The 14,939-nt window shown below is 42.0% G+C and overlaps 2 protein-coding genes across 2 annotated transcripts; one reads left to right on the forward strand and one right to left on the reverse strand.

The window, feature by feature from the left end:
• Nucleotides 1–4,745: 4,745 nt before the first annotated feature.
• LOC308335919 (putative apolipoprotein(a)-like protein 2) lies at nucleotides 4,746–8,781 on the forward strand (the record flags this gene model as incomplete). The annotated part of the gene is made up of 5 exons (XM_080793142.1): nucleotides 4,746–4,785; nucleotides 7,126–7,291; nucleotides 7,422–7,552; nucleotides 8,071–8,162; nucleotides 8,659–8,781. 5 exons carry the CDS (start codon nucleotides 4,746–4,748, stop codon nucleotides 8,779–8,781), a joined length of 552 nt encoding a protein of 183 aa, XP_080649268.1.
• Nucleotides 8,782–11,440: 2,659 nt separating this feature from the next.
• Nucleotides 11,441–14,281, reverse strand: LOC308335142 (putative apolipoprotein(a)-like protein 2). The gene is made up of 6 exons (XM_080792137.1): nucleotides 14,176–14,281; nucleotides 13,333–13,421; nucleotides 12,577–12,739; nucleotides 12,363–12,484; nucleotides 11,826–11,917; nucleotides 11,441–11,706 (listed from the first exon to the last, which is right to left on the reverse strand). The coding sequence occupies exons 2-6, from the start codon at nucleotides 13,370–13,372 to the stop codon at nucleotides 11,566–11,568; spliced, it is 558 nt and encodes a 185-aa protein (XP_080648263.1). The 5' UTR covers nucleotides 13,373–13,421; nucleotides 14,176–14,281; the 3' UTR covers nucleotides 11,441–11,565.
• Nucleotides 14,282–14,939: the final 658 nt, after the last annotated feature.

Below are 14,939 nucleotides of genomic sequence, written 5' to 3' on the forward strand. Positions count from 1 at the left end.
ACATGAAGGCGATAGCCACTATACTAACAATAAAGTCTCAATAAAGTTTCTATAGCGTAAAATCAACTTTTATTAGAGTTTAGAACCCACCTGTTTCCTCCTACAGTTGCTCGTTTCCCTATAATGACGATATCTCCTGCATCTGTGTTCCTCTTCCATCCCTCCATTATAATGTTTAACACGTTCAGTCACTGTGATCACCGACAGACAACAAACATGCAGCTCTCCGCGGATATTATCTGCTCTTTCTTTCACTACTTTATAATAATTAATAATGTACTGCTTCGCTATTATTAATCCTGTCGTTTCATCTTCGGGATTGACTCGACTCGACTCGGACCGGTGCGTGTGTGTGCGTGTCGGTCCATGAGGGAGGGAGGGAGGGATCGCTGATTCGCTGCTATCACATCCCATAGCCTGTGGGATTGACTGAGTCTATACACACACATCCCATAGACCGTGGGAACGGTCGTCCACTCTGTGATTGGGTAGTTGGTTGGCAGGCAACCTCTAACGATTGATTGATTGATTGATTGATTGATTGATTGATTGATTGATTGATTGATTGATTGATTGGTTGATTGGTTGATTGGTTTGTTTGTTTAATTAATTAATTTGTTCCAAATGAGTCATATTAATTAATTAATTTGTTAAATTGGAATCTTAAACGACCACAAAGCGAACGAAATGGAAAAACACACACACACACACACACACACACACACGCACACACACACACACACACACACACACACACACGTGTGTTCGTCTTCACCGGGGGGCCGTGGCCGCCTGGGAACAGATGTGTGTGTGTGTGTGTGTGTGTGTGTGTGTGTGTGTGTGTGTGCGTGTGCGCGCAGTCCGTGCACGCCTTCCAGTGTGTAGATCCAGCTATGCAAATAATACCGTGCGCTATTAAAACAGACATGAGTTGCAGGAAGATGGCAGCAGGCAAAGGTCACACCGACTGACTGACGCTTGTAGATTTCCATTATGCGTGCAATAAATATAAATACGTGCACGCGTAATCACAAAAACAACAATGACAATTAATAACAGGCTGCTATGCAGGGACGTGCAGTGCACACATAGACATCAAAGGGGGCTTCAGCCCCTGCCCTTTTACCCGTCTTTAACCCATTCTGACCTGAGATCAGATTCATATACGAGGTTTCCACTGGACACATGCACACTGGTCTGATTAACCCATTCTGACCTGAGATCAGATTCTAAAAATGTCAGTCGCTCTTCGATTTTTCAAAAATAGCAGATCTATACGAGCTTGTATAGATCTGCTATTTTTCAATAGCTCAGGAGAATTGCTTTAGAAATACATGTCATATATACACCTGCACCACTATATAGCTAAAGAGTGCTGCATTGCACCCCGAGAATAGCTGATCTACAAGCTCACAACGCGTCTGCTATTTCCGCTATTTTTGTTACATCCTTCCTGTTGTTGTTTTCCTATATCCAGCTATTAGTGTAGATTTTTGTCTTGACACAAACATTCATTTGTCCCATTGACAATGAATGGAGAATTTACGTTATGTGTCTGAGCACATTGTAAATTGATGTTTTTGTGGGCTATTTCGGTCCCACAAAAACATTAAATTCCCATTAACAATGAAGCAATAGAAAGACTGTTAACTGTGAGCGGACGACCCAATTAAGCATTACACTTGTTTACAACAGGGTCCACATTGTTCAATTCATCAAAACATTTAGAGACGTACAAATAGACACTTCTATGTAGTTAAAAAACAGAACAGGAATTCATCAAAGGGAAAAGATACATATACTGTGTGTGTGTGTGTGTGTGTGTGTGTGTGTGTGTGTGTGTGTGTGTGTGTGTGTGTGTGTGTGTGTGTGTGTGTGTGTGTGTGTGTGTGTGTGCGCGTGTGGTGGCGTGTGGGTGTGTGTCACTGCGTCACGTGCCGTGCCCTTCCTGTTTGCTATATTTAGTCTTGAAGAATGCTCCTGAAATTGTTGGCGGTCTCTTTCAGCCGGTTCAGACTCACTTAACCGGTCCAATATGATTATATGAAGCCCTATTCACTGTGACAAATGGCCTTATTGTGTCACCAAGCTGTTGGACGGTGCCCAACCTGGAAAACTCCACCCATTCATTCCTTATAGACACAACTAGGCCAGGGGGGTTCTCAACATGTGGGTCAGGGACCCCCAGCGGGGCGGGGGGTCCTCCTCACATGATCAGTCAGTATAGTAGTGGTTCCCCACTTTGGGAACCTCTGACTTATACAATACGTGGTGAGGAGCATTTTGAAGTGAACGCGAAACCCTGATTTTCCTTTCGGAGGTTTCTGTTTTCCTCTGTGACCTTTTGAGTGGTGCAACCACTCCTACAACCAGCAATGTCCGTGTACCTGTGTACCTGTTTGTGTACTTGTGTGAGCACGAGTATGTGACTTATTTATACCAGTAGGGGGCGCCAGAAACAGAGAGAGGGGTAGCGCTGTGTCTAATGAGAGAGAGAGAGCGAGAGAGAGAGAGGGGGGGGGGGGATTGCACCACTCCGTTCACATGTGTGTGATTTTTTCTCTTCTGTCGAATATACGGCTGATTGATTTTGTAATCTTTTTCCTGTATACAATCGGGGGTATATAGGCAAAAATAAGCTTCTATAGCTTCAGCCTATACACCCTTTCGGTCCGTTATGTTCTTCTGCTAATTTTTGTTGTTATTTATTGTGATGTATTGTGCTGAAAAAGGACCAAATAAACTATCATCATCATCAATTCATCATCACCACTTCATCCTTATATGGTCATTATTATCTACATTCTACAATAATCTACAGTATCCTGCATTGGTTACGGATGAACAAATAGGCCGTTTACAGTCACTGCCACATGCATGCAAATGCATGCTCTCTCTCTGGTAGGCCTATACTGTCATTTGAATGATAAACGAGAATCCAAAGTACATCGCCATGCCTCATTCACCATTATAACCTTCATCATTAACCAATGACTAGAGTCTAAACTAAGTAAGTATGCACCCCTAGAAGGACAGGCACCCAGTTTAATATGGCCACACAACTGTGGTGTGAGCGCAACGTCCCTTTCTCTCTTGTTTTCCTTGAATACAGTGTAAATTAATATTACCCGCGGGTGCAATGGCATTTATTTTTCCCTTTTTTATTTTATTATTAATTTTTTGTATTGTCTGTATTGTTTTATCTTTTCTGTAAAGATTTTGTTGTGTAATGTATTTATTATTTTCTTGTCTAGTTTTGTTTCATTTGTTGTCTTAATTGTTTGTGTGACTAAACTGAAAAAGCAATACAGAAAATGGAATCATAAAAGAATGTATATTGCCACACAATACAACCACGTCCTTGTTCTATCATGATAATGATGATGTGTCATACTTATGTTTTACATAATATATTATATTATATGATATACATAAAGGGAGGAGATAAGTATTGTGTACAGTAGTTGTACTTGTAGTGTAATCAACGGCCACATGAACATCGCTGAAGCTGCGAGGACTCAAGGAAAATTAAATGACGGTATAGCCTAATAAAGGTAAGGTAATATTTCTAAATTATAATTACAATGTTTTGTGTTTCTGTTCTATTGGTCAATGTCGATTTCACTGACCGTCCTGTATTGCTACAGTAAACGGTAGGCCTATATGATGACTTCTTTAAGTTTGTTATGTCAAAGAATGTCATCCTATACATCCTCCATTTTCCATAAATTATTAATGGCACCTCAAAATTCCCATGGATATGTATAACGTACATTAGGCAGCACAATGCCTTTTGAAATGGATTGATTATAGTCCAATGACCAATAACCATCTCTGTGATGATATATGTCAAACTAGGGGGTTTTCATGATGCTGAATCCATTCTGTTGTAATCTTCTAAGTCAGGGGTTGGGCAACTGGCGGCCCGGGGGCCACATGCGGCCCCCACCTTCACTTAATGTGGCCCTCAAGTTAATATCAGAATACTGATATAGTTTTTATTTCAGCTGTCACAATTCCAAACCCGCTTTAATTACTTCACGACTAGTATTAAATGACTAGTAGGCCTACTTAATGACTAGTATAAAATGTTATTGGAGTGAATGTGGAAATATATTGGCCCTCGCCATCTGCAAAGTCGCCCACCCCTGGCCTACACAATACATTATACATATACATATACATATACATATACATATACATATACAAGTACAATTACACAGCATAGGCACTCAGATCATATCACAACACATTCCAAGCATTCGTTTTGCACAAAAAAACACTCCTTTAGGCTAATACGGCCTCATGACAAATGTGATGATGTCAGCACATTTGGTGTCAGCATATGGCCGTTTATAGCCCAAGGAGTGTTCTCTCCTCTATAACATAAAACTTTGGTGTACTCAACATGTCCGGGTTCACAATGGGCTGGCAACTATAGACTAATAAGGATGTTTCAAAGCAGGACATGCAAATAGACATATTTTCATAACATTGAGTATGTGGCTATGGCTAATTTATATATTATTTACTACCCATGCTGTAAGTCTAAAACGTAGAAAATCACTCTTTAATAAAACATTCTACTGTATGTACTTGGTGTAGGATATGTTAATCATGTTATTGTTATTTAAGCAAAATGTCATTTGCATGCAATGTGACAATAGGCTACACTTCTTGAATCTTGACATTTCAGTTCTACAGATTAAGACAAACAGCGCCTCTCAGTGGCGGCATCGTGCATCATGTTCTGCCAGCTCTTCATGTTCTTCAGTGTTTTGTCAGGTCAGTAGTTCTACAAGACTCATGGATATTTACATAAAGGGATAATCCACCCCAAGACAGAATTTTGCTGACATTGTGCTATTCCAAAGATCCTATACAGTACTGTCTCCCTGAAGTCAAAACCAGACCACAAAGACTTGAATTTATGATGCCATCGATGTGGACCTAATTTTGAGGGCTGCTATAGCGCCTCCTATATACAGCTTTTGTCCCCACACGTCTCATATTTGCCATTGACAATGAAAGGAGAAATTAGGTCAAATGTCTGCCAAACACACCTGTGTTGAGGCCGAGGGGCGTTCTTATCATTATACACATAGGAGGCCTTTGCTATGTTTCACCAGTTTCAATTGAAACGGGCCTCCACCCTCATGGGGGCCTCCAACTGACCACCAGGTGTCAGCCAAACGACCCCCGCCACCCTTTCCCCTCTCTCTCTCGCTCATTCGCTGCCTTGTTACTTAGTACTGCCTAGTTACTTAGTTACTTAGTACCAGTAGACCTGTAGTTGTTTATAAACATTTGGGATTTGTTTATAAACATTTGGGATTTGTTTATAAACATTTGGGATTTGTTTATAAACATTTGGGATATCTTTATAAACATGGGGGGGGGGGTAGGACCACTACCAGTAGACCTGTAGTAAGTCTCATGGGGGGGGGGGGGGGGGGGGTAGGACCACTACCAGTAGACCTGTAGTTGTTTATAAACATTTGGGATTTGTTTATAAACATTTGGGATTTGTTTATAAACATTTTGTTTATAAACATTTGGGATTTGTTTATAAACATTTGGGATTTGTTTATAAACGGGGGGGGGGGGGGGGGGGTAGGACCACTACCAGTAGACCTGTAGTTGTTTATAAACATTTGGGATTTGTTTATAAACATTTGGGATTTGTTTATAAACATTTGGGATATCTTTATAAACATGGGGGGGGGGGGGGGGTAGGACCACTACCAGTAGACCTGTAGTAAGTCTCATGGGGGGGGGGGGGGGGGGGGGGTAGGACCACTACCAGTAGACCTGTAGTTGTTTATAAACATTTGGGATTTGTTTATAAACATTTGGGATTTGTTTATAAACATTTGGGATTTGTTTATAAACATGGGGGGGGTAGGACCACTACCAGTAGACCTGTAGTAAGTCTCATGGGGGGGGGGGGGGGGTAGGACCACTACCAGTAGACCTGTAGTTGTTTATAAACATTTGGGATTTGTTTATAAACATTTGGGATTTGTTTATAAACATTTGGGATTTGTTTATAAACATGGGGGGGGGGGGGGTAGGACCACTACCAGTAGCGGTCCTTAGTTCTCTCCCACAATGTTAAAGTTAAAAACCAGCTATATTTCCTGTTAATAACCATGGGTAAAATGTGCGGCATTGGGAGGTAAAGGGGAGACACTTTATTGTGAAGGGACGACAGGAGGAGGAGAGTTGTTGTTGCTCCGCAATTGTTGAGATTAATGGCTGCGCGCGATATTGAACAGTCACTCAAAACTAGTTGTATCAATGCACCTGGATCAACAGAATTATTATGTCTATAGTAGGTATAGGCCTATGTGGGGGCCTCATATTTGGTCTTGAAACGAGATCATGACGGTTATACATCATCTCATGAACAACTGAATATTTGTGATTGGTTTAGCCGATTTGCTCGTCTACATATGACGTACATTTTCCCTGCATTGTCAATCCGCAACCACCCGCGGATTGAGGGTGGTTTATAAATTGGAATAATGAATTAAAGCGGTCGGATAACGGGCGGATTAAGAATATGCACACGCGGATTCTGGTGACAAAATAGCTCATCCGCAGGTCTCTATAAATCACTCTATACTGATTGATTGATACGTTGAAGGCGATCGTTATGTGTGTCACTCCCCATCTCTCTCCCCATTTCCTGTCACTCTACTGTCATATAAAATAACAAATCTTGTCAAATATATATATATATGTATTGCGTCAGCATTCTACGTTGGTGGCAGATTCGTAGAATGAAAATGAGTTTTCATTCTAAATTTGTGTGGTACCAGATCATGGTCGCTCCCTAGTGTTGTGGGTCTGGCTGTCAGTCACTTTGGAGAAGTATAACTAGTAGGACAGGTATGAGGGTATTGAGGGCACTGTCATTTACCCATCACAACTATTAGGAGCAGTGTGCACTATTAATAAAGTGAGTGGGGAGCAGTTAGTGGTTAAGGGTCTGGACACACAGACCACGGCCAGGGTGAGAACTGGACACCTTTCTGTTTCCCAGACTAGCCTCTCTCCCACAACACTATATAGTGGTCCTTGACTTCCCTCTCCATCCGTCTACTTTTCCCCTGTCCTCAGCATCTGAGACTTCTACCATCGAACCCGAGCTGACCTGCTACACTTCCGATGGTAAAATCTATCGGGGGACCGTTGCCTGGACGATTTCTGGCAAAACGTGCCAGAGCTGGTCGGCCCAGACACCTCACGGAAACAGCGCGTTCAAGCCTGAAGACCACCCACAGGCGTAAGAACACCCTGCCAAAATGTCTGTCTGTCTGTCTGTCTGTCTGTCTGTCTGTCTGTCTGTCTGTCTGTCTGTCTGTCTGCCTACAGTAATGTAATACTATAATTCTATACCTATACATTTTTGTCAGTGGTCTGGACAGGAACTACTGCCGTAATCCAATTCCAGACAGCAACTCGGAGATGCCATGGTGCTACACCATAACAGACACACGCTGGGACTACTGCCCGGTGCCCAGATGTGAAGACGCCCCCAGGCCAGGTATAGCTGTTACTGTTTGCAGAGAAACTGAGTTTAGCTACAGTAGATGTGGACGTTCCCATGGCTTACCTGTTTACTGTTCTGTTATTGAGTTATCAGTATAGCATCCAGTCTGGATTAGTGCAACTCACTGTGCGCGCGCACGTGTGTGTGTGTGTGTGTGTGTGTGTGTGTGTGTGTGTGTGTGTGTGTGTGTGTGTGTGTGTGTCTCAACAAAGTGCTGAAATTACAACTGGTTCAGAAATGCTGATGCTTGACGTATAGAAGGTTTAGTGTCATCAACACAGCCTCCATAGAGTCCCCCCCCCTTGTCTCCACGGGGTGCATGCGTTGGTAAGACATAAAAACAGCCCTAGTACAGTCATTAGTCAGACAAACCCGTGCGGCGGGTTAAAAATCAACTGTGCTGCGGGGTTAAAAATCACCCGTGCATTAGCGTTAGGTTAGGGTTTGGGGGTTTGGGGTGTCTGACTGTTGGTATGTCTAACTAAACACATGCACCCCGGCCGTCTCCACAGAACCGAAGCAGGTGTTTAAACTGAAGGTGACCCCGGACGACCCCACTGTGGACCTGAATGATCCTGCCGTGATGGAGGCCATCTTGAAGCAGGTCAGTGTCTCTAGACTGGAGGTTCAAGTCCAACAACACAGCTGGACCAGAGGACTAATGTCTGTTTATTGTTTATTATTTATTAGCTTTTGCCTTGACAAAAGCTAGTCTACCTGGGGTCCGACACAGACAAACATTTAACATTTAACAAAGGCAAATACTTACAATTGTTTACAAACACTAACTCAAAATAAAACATAGTAAAATAAAATATAAAATAAGAAATAAAAAACATAGGAGAAATAAAAAACAAAGAAAAACATAGCAAAAATCACTTTCAACAAATTATACATTTGAAATATTATTTTCCCAGGGTTACTGCAGTATGGTTTACATAAGGTGTTCTTTTAACTTCTAACATAGTAGTAGTAGTACTGCCTCTAGTAGTAGTATTACTAGTAGTAGTAGTAGTATCTAGTATCTAGTATCTAGTATCTAGTATCTAGTAGTAGTACTGCCTCTAGTAGTAGTATCAATAACTGTATTTTTCTCTCAGATGAAAGAGAAACTGAAGCAGCGAGGGGTGAGTGGAGACGTCAAGCTGACATGGAAGAAGCAGCCTGGTGGAAAAGTCTTCAAAAAGGAGGAGAAAGTTAGGAAGAAGAAGACAGAGCTCTGAATAATAATAATAATAATAATAATAATAATAATAATAATAATAATAATAATTAATTCTTAAAATTATTTTGTGAAGAATAGTAGAAGTAGAATAGTTTGGAGGAATTGTAGATTTTTTTTGTAGAACCTTAGTTTATGAATAGTGTTCCATGTCCATAAGTTCATCATATTAATTAACTATTATATTATTATTTAATATTGGAATGCATTAAACAAATGCATCTGGATAGTCACACCGTGTCACATGTCTTCATCTCTTAAAACCAGCATCTGTATGTGTAGATTTTAAACACGTTAACATTGTTTTATACATACATTGGCTATTCAAAAAATATCAGATATGCAAGCTCATACAATAAAACTCATGCAAATCTTTGAATATTTTCAATAGATAATGGATTTTTTTTTTAACTCAAATCTTTGCTTCTTGGGGCCCCTGAAACAAAAAGCATGGGCCCCATGCAGCCAGACTATAGCAGCTAATCTCTGCTCCGCCAACAGCCAAGCCAGATTCAGATGAATTAAGTGTAGTGTATTAGAGCTAATGCTGCAGGCAGGCATGTGGCTCGAGGAGGTTTCAGTTTCAGTTTAGTTTATTTTCGGAAGGTCATAGAGGTTGTGGAGCATTTTGAAGTGAATTCATCACCACCACCTCATCCTTATGATCATAGGCAGTTTTTATTTAATTTATTTAAAGACCTTTTTAAGCGTCGTACGAAGCCAACTCTTGTCGTGACAAAATCATGACAACACACACAATATTTTGCACCAAACAAATAATTACAAAGAAGAAAAACAACAAAGAAAGTGTGTTGTAACCTGCCGTTTTTTTCTACTCTTACATTCTTACATTCTTACATGTTATACAAATACGGCTGGCACGGGCAACGACCCCATCTGCTGGCCATCTGGCAGAATGGCATCTTAATTAAAGAGCTGATCAACAGTAGGATCCCCCCCCCCCCACCACTGCCAAAACAGTTGCCACCTAAAACAACAAAGCCCAGTTCTGTCAAGCACAGTAAGCCCATCCAAAACAACTCCCTTAAGTCCACAGTTCTCCAGTGAGGGCTCATTTACATGAGCTGGAAGGATGCACTGCAGCCACCCAGAAACTATTTGTTTACCACACCCATCCTCTGACAACGGCTCGTCCTCCACCGCCTGCCTCAGCAAGTATGACCAGGGCTCACCAACATGTCCGTACATGTAGACTTGGTCGTGTCCGTGGCAAATGTTTTGGATTTTCTGTTTTAAAACACCATTATATTGTTCTTATTTTGATCATAACACCCACTTACTGAATGTCAATCTCCAGGTTTTCACCAGAATAAGTATGGCAATTATTTATTACTACTAGTGGTTCTCAATTCTCAAATGAGGACACATGGGTAGGGTGCCCAGATCTAAACTTTTCATTTGAGGGACAGAAGTATCGCTTGTGCGGGACGGGGGGGTCCCACTTGTCTCACATCAAGCTATTAACCCATTCTGACCTGAGATCAGATTCATACGAGGTTTCCACTGGACACACACTGGTCTGATTAACCCATTCTGACCTGAGATCAGATTCTAAAAATGTCAGTCGCTCTTCGATTTTTCAAAAATAGCAGACCTACAAGCTCATAGCGCGCCACTCGGTGGCGCGCTATGAGCTTGTAGATCTGCTATTTTTCAATAGCTAAAGCACGACATGATGCTAACACCAAAACGGGTTCCCGTTCAGAATGGGTTAAATGCCTTGATGTCATATTCGACCATAGGCCTATTGGCTATCATTTATAAACTCTCACATTTTGTTTTAAAATCATGCTTTATTTTTATGCTATTTGAACAGGATTAAAAACACATCTTGCAAGAATAGACGATGAGAGAGCTTTACAACAGAAGGCCAACTATTAGGGGACTAACTATTATAGGGCATTTGAACACTGATGCAATCACATGCCAGTCACAATGTGGGACCGGGTCTCAATTTGTGGGACGCCTGAAAAGTCTTGGAAATGAGGGACTGTCCCACGCAAAGAGGGACATCTGGTCACCCTATAGTTATGGGGGGCGAACTTGAGATAACTTCTTTAGGAAAACTATATTGTCAGTATATTTGGTGGGGCCTACAGGGTGGGAGGCAATACGCCGTCGCAATCAGCTCCTTGCCGTTCAAACCACTTGTAGAATGGGGCACGGTGGCACAGTTGGTAGTGCTGTCGCCTCACAGCTAGAATGTCCTGGGTTCGATTCCCTCTCGGGACGCTGTGGGCGCAGGCGGGGTTGGCGAAAGGGCCTTTCTGTGTGGAGTTTGCATGTTCTCCCCGTGTCCCCTAGGGTAGTTACCCTCACAAAAAACATGCAGTAATCCTGGTCTCTAAACTGCCTCCCCCTGGCCAGCCGGTGCGTCTGATGGAGGGGAAAGGAACTGGTTGGAATAACGTGCTACGTCCAACCAGGGAAACTCCCCCCTGTCAGGTCATGTAAAGGAGCAACTTGGACACTCAGGCATGAAGGAAGCATGAGTTCAAGTCCGTTGCTCTCCCCTTGTCCCCCATATATGGGGACTAGGTTGGCGGAGGGTGTGTAGAGCCCAGGATCACATTCGATAATTGACACGGGTGAAAAAAATAACAATAATAAAAAAACACTTGTAGAATGAAGAAGAGATGTCGGTGAGGTCAGGGTTTTAAATACAGCTTAGTAAAATGAACATGGAAAACAACATGCATAATACAAATACAAACTGAAGTAAGTAAATAACTGAATCTAAACTTCCCCGAACTATACTACATATCTACAATTCTTCATTTACTTTCAGACATCCGTCTTTGTCCTGTTTTTCTCCTTCTCCTTTAAAGACTTTTCCGCCAGGCTGCTTCTTCCATGTCAGCTTGACGTCTCCACTCACCCCTCGCTGCTTCAGTTTCTCTTTCATCTGAGTGAAAAATACAGTCTTAATTAGTTATTCACCTCAACAGACATTAGTCCTCTGGTCCAGCTGTGATGTTGGACTTGGACTTGAACCTACAGTACAGACAGTCTGGTTACACTGACCTGCTTCAAGATGGCCTCCATCGTGGCAGGATCATTCAGGTCCACAGTGGGGTCGTCCAGGGTCACCTTCAGTTTAAACACCTGCTTTGGTTCTGTGGAGACGGTCGGGTGCATGTGTTTAGTTAGACATACCAACAGTCAGACACCCCAAACACTAACCTAACCCTAATGTTGTAGGTTTGTTTCTAACCCGCAGCCGCAGCACGGTTTATTTTTAACCCCGCAGCACGGGTTTGTCTGACTAAAGACTGTAGGACTGTTTTTATGTCTAACCAACGCATGCACCCCATGGAGACAAGGGGGGGGACTCTATGGAGGCTGTGTTGATGACGCTAAACCTTCTACGTCAAGCATCAGCATTTCTGAACCAGTTGTAATTTGAACAGACTTTGTTGAGACACACACAGACGTGTAAAGTGAGTAGCACTAATCCAGACTGGATGCTATACTGATAACTCAATAACAGAACAGTAAACGTTAAGCCTGGGAACGTCCACATCTACTGTAGCTAAACTCTGCAAACAGTAACGGCTATACCTGGCCTGGGAGCGTCTTCACATCTGGGCACCGGGCAGTAGTCCCAGCGTGTGTCTGTTATGGTGTAGCACCATGGCATCTCCGAGTCGCTTGGATTACGGCAGTAGTTCCCGTCCAGGCCGCTGACAACAATGTAGATACAGTATTACTGATAGAAAGATAGACAGACAGACAGACAGACAGACAGATAGATATTGTGGGAGGGTGTTCTTACGCGCGTGGGTAGTCTTCGGGCGGGTAGCTGTGATCGTGAGGTGTCTGGGCCGACCAGCTCTGGCACGTTTTGCCAGAAATCGTCCAGGCAACGGTCCCCCGATAGTTTGTACCATTGGAAGTGTAGCAGGTCAGCTCGGGCTCGATGGTAGAAGTCTCAGATGCTGAGGACAGGGGAAAAGTAGACGGATGGAGAGGGAAGTCAAGGACCACTATATAGTGTTGTGGGAGAGAGGCTAGTCTGGGAAACAGAAAGGTGTCCAGTTCTCACCCTGGCCGTGGTCTGTGTGTCCAGACCCTTAACCACTAACTGCTCCCCACTCACTTTATTAATAGTGCTCACTGCTCCTAATAGTTGTGATGGGTAAATGACAGTGCCCTCAATACCCTCATACCTGTCTAACTAGTTCTATACTTCTCCAAAGTGACTGACAGCCAGACCCACAACACTAGGGAGCGACCATGATCTGGTACCACACAAATTTAGAATAAAAACTCATTTTCATTCTACTAATCTGCCACCAACGTGGAATGCTGACACAATGTTTTCATTCTTTACTTTTTTTGCTGTTGACGTAAATCTTGGTCAATGGCATTTAATGTTTGTGTTGCGGACATTTTGTGTGGACAAAAGATGTATATAGGAGGGGCAAGCGCCCCTCTAAAATCACACTTGTGTGAAGTGAGGGACGCTCTTATCATCGTACGTACATCATTCTGTTTTGGGGGTATCCATGAATGTTGTAGAACTACTTACCTGACAAAACACTGAAGAACATGAAGAGCTGGCAGAACATGATGCACGATGCCGCCACTGAGAGGCGCTGTTTGTCTTAATCTGTAGAACTGAAATGTCAAGATTCAAGAAGTATACAATATACAATAATACATATATACATTGCATGCAAATTGGACTCAGGCAACGCACAGCCCAGCATTAATGATCTTAAATCCCTTTATTTTAAATAGTTTTGTAGTAATAGTACAACATAAACATTAAAGAGACTTTAAGTTGTCACTGTACAATACTTAAAAACAGTCACGTTGCACACATGCTTAAAATAGCTCTTGTTTGCGCCGCCCTCGTTGAAAACAATGTATTTCCAACTCCGGCTCGTCTCAGTTCAGGCTGCATGAACAGCGCTCGGTTTCTGCCCCCTCAACGTCGTAACTCTTCTATTAGATGGCTCTGATTAGGACTAACGAATCCGTTCCCAATTCATTTCACTGCATATTATAGGCAATGTGTTCTTGGATTTCAAAGTGCTACTAATGTTCCATACATACATATACAGTAAGTGATTAAATCTAAAGTTCAATATAATTCTGAAGCTTGTAAATAATTATATATATACTGCACTGTACTGTACCTTACAGTGTGATGACTTATTCTTTAACAACATTTTTACATTTTTAACAACTCATTCCTTGTTGAAAGTGTTTGTAGGATGAGATGACTATAGTTTTAGGCTTGTGTTTCACAACACAAAATTATTATTATTATTATAATTATTAGCCTACTACTACTACTACTACTACTACTACTACTACAAATAGAAGCATTCTATGAGCCTATACGGAGAATAAAGTAAACTATTACCTGTTTCAAGCGTGAACTTCAATCCGTCATTTGCAGCTTGTTGTAACCCCGGTTCACAACACTATAACTATCCTGCATGTCAAAAGCTCTATCGCCTCCTTCTCCCTCCCTCCCTTAATCTTTATGTAAAACAATGCCTTGCATGTTTTCCTTTGCCCTTGGTGATTCGTGTGTGAGTGTGAACCACATTGACATCACTATTGGAGACAGGCGATGTGGTCTTTGTCGGGTTGTCCTGATTGGATTGGGTGGTCGGAAATCGGGGCCCTCGAGTCATTTTCAAATCATCAGAATCAGATCGGGAGCCAAACAACGTGATCGGGACATCCCTATAGTATTCAATATTATATCCATATCATGATATTAGAGACTGGATATTGTCTGTGATTTTGGATGTTGTATAGGCATATCGTATGGCATACTATAGCACGCCGTTTTTCATCATTTTTGACGATTTGACAAAAATGAAAAAATGAAAAAAACCGATTGGTTATAGCCCATGTTTTTTGAAATTTTGAAAAAAAAAAGTTATCCTCGTTTCTCATCAACCAAATGGACCCTTACAGGTCCAACACTGGTTATCGAAGCGTGCACACACACACACAAAACTAAGGCACTGGTGTCGTACTTCTGGTTTACCGGAACGGGGTGCAACTATTGGCTATTTTGTCAGCATATCATAAACAACAATTTAGCATAAATGGGTTTTAGTACAGGACTTGTGTTTAAAAACGATGCATGCCGTTCATAGCAGTTAAAGGGTA

The sequence above is a fragment of the Protomyctophum bolini genome (genome assembly GCF_963924005.1).
Source record: "Protomyctophum bolini genome assembly, chromosome: 20".
NCBI classification, from domain to species: Eukaryota; Metazoa; Chordata; class Actinopteri; order Myctophiformes; family Myctophidae; genus Protomyctophum; species Protomyctophum bolini.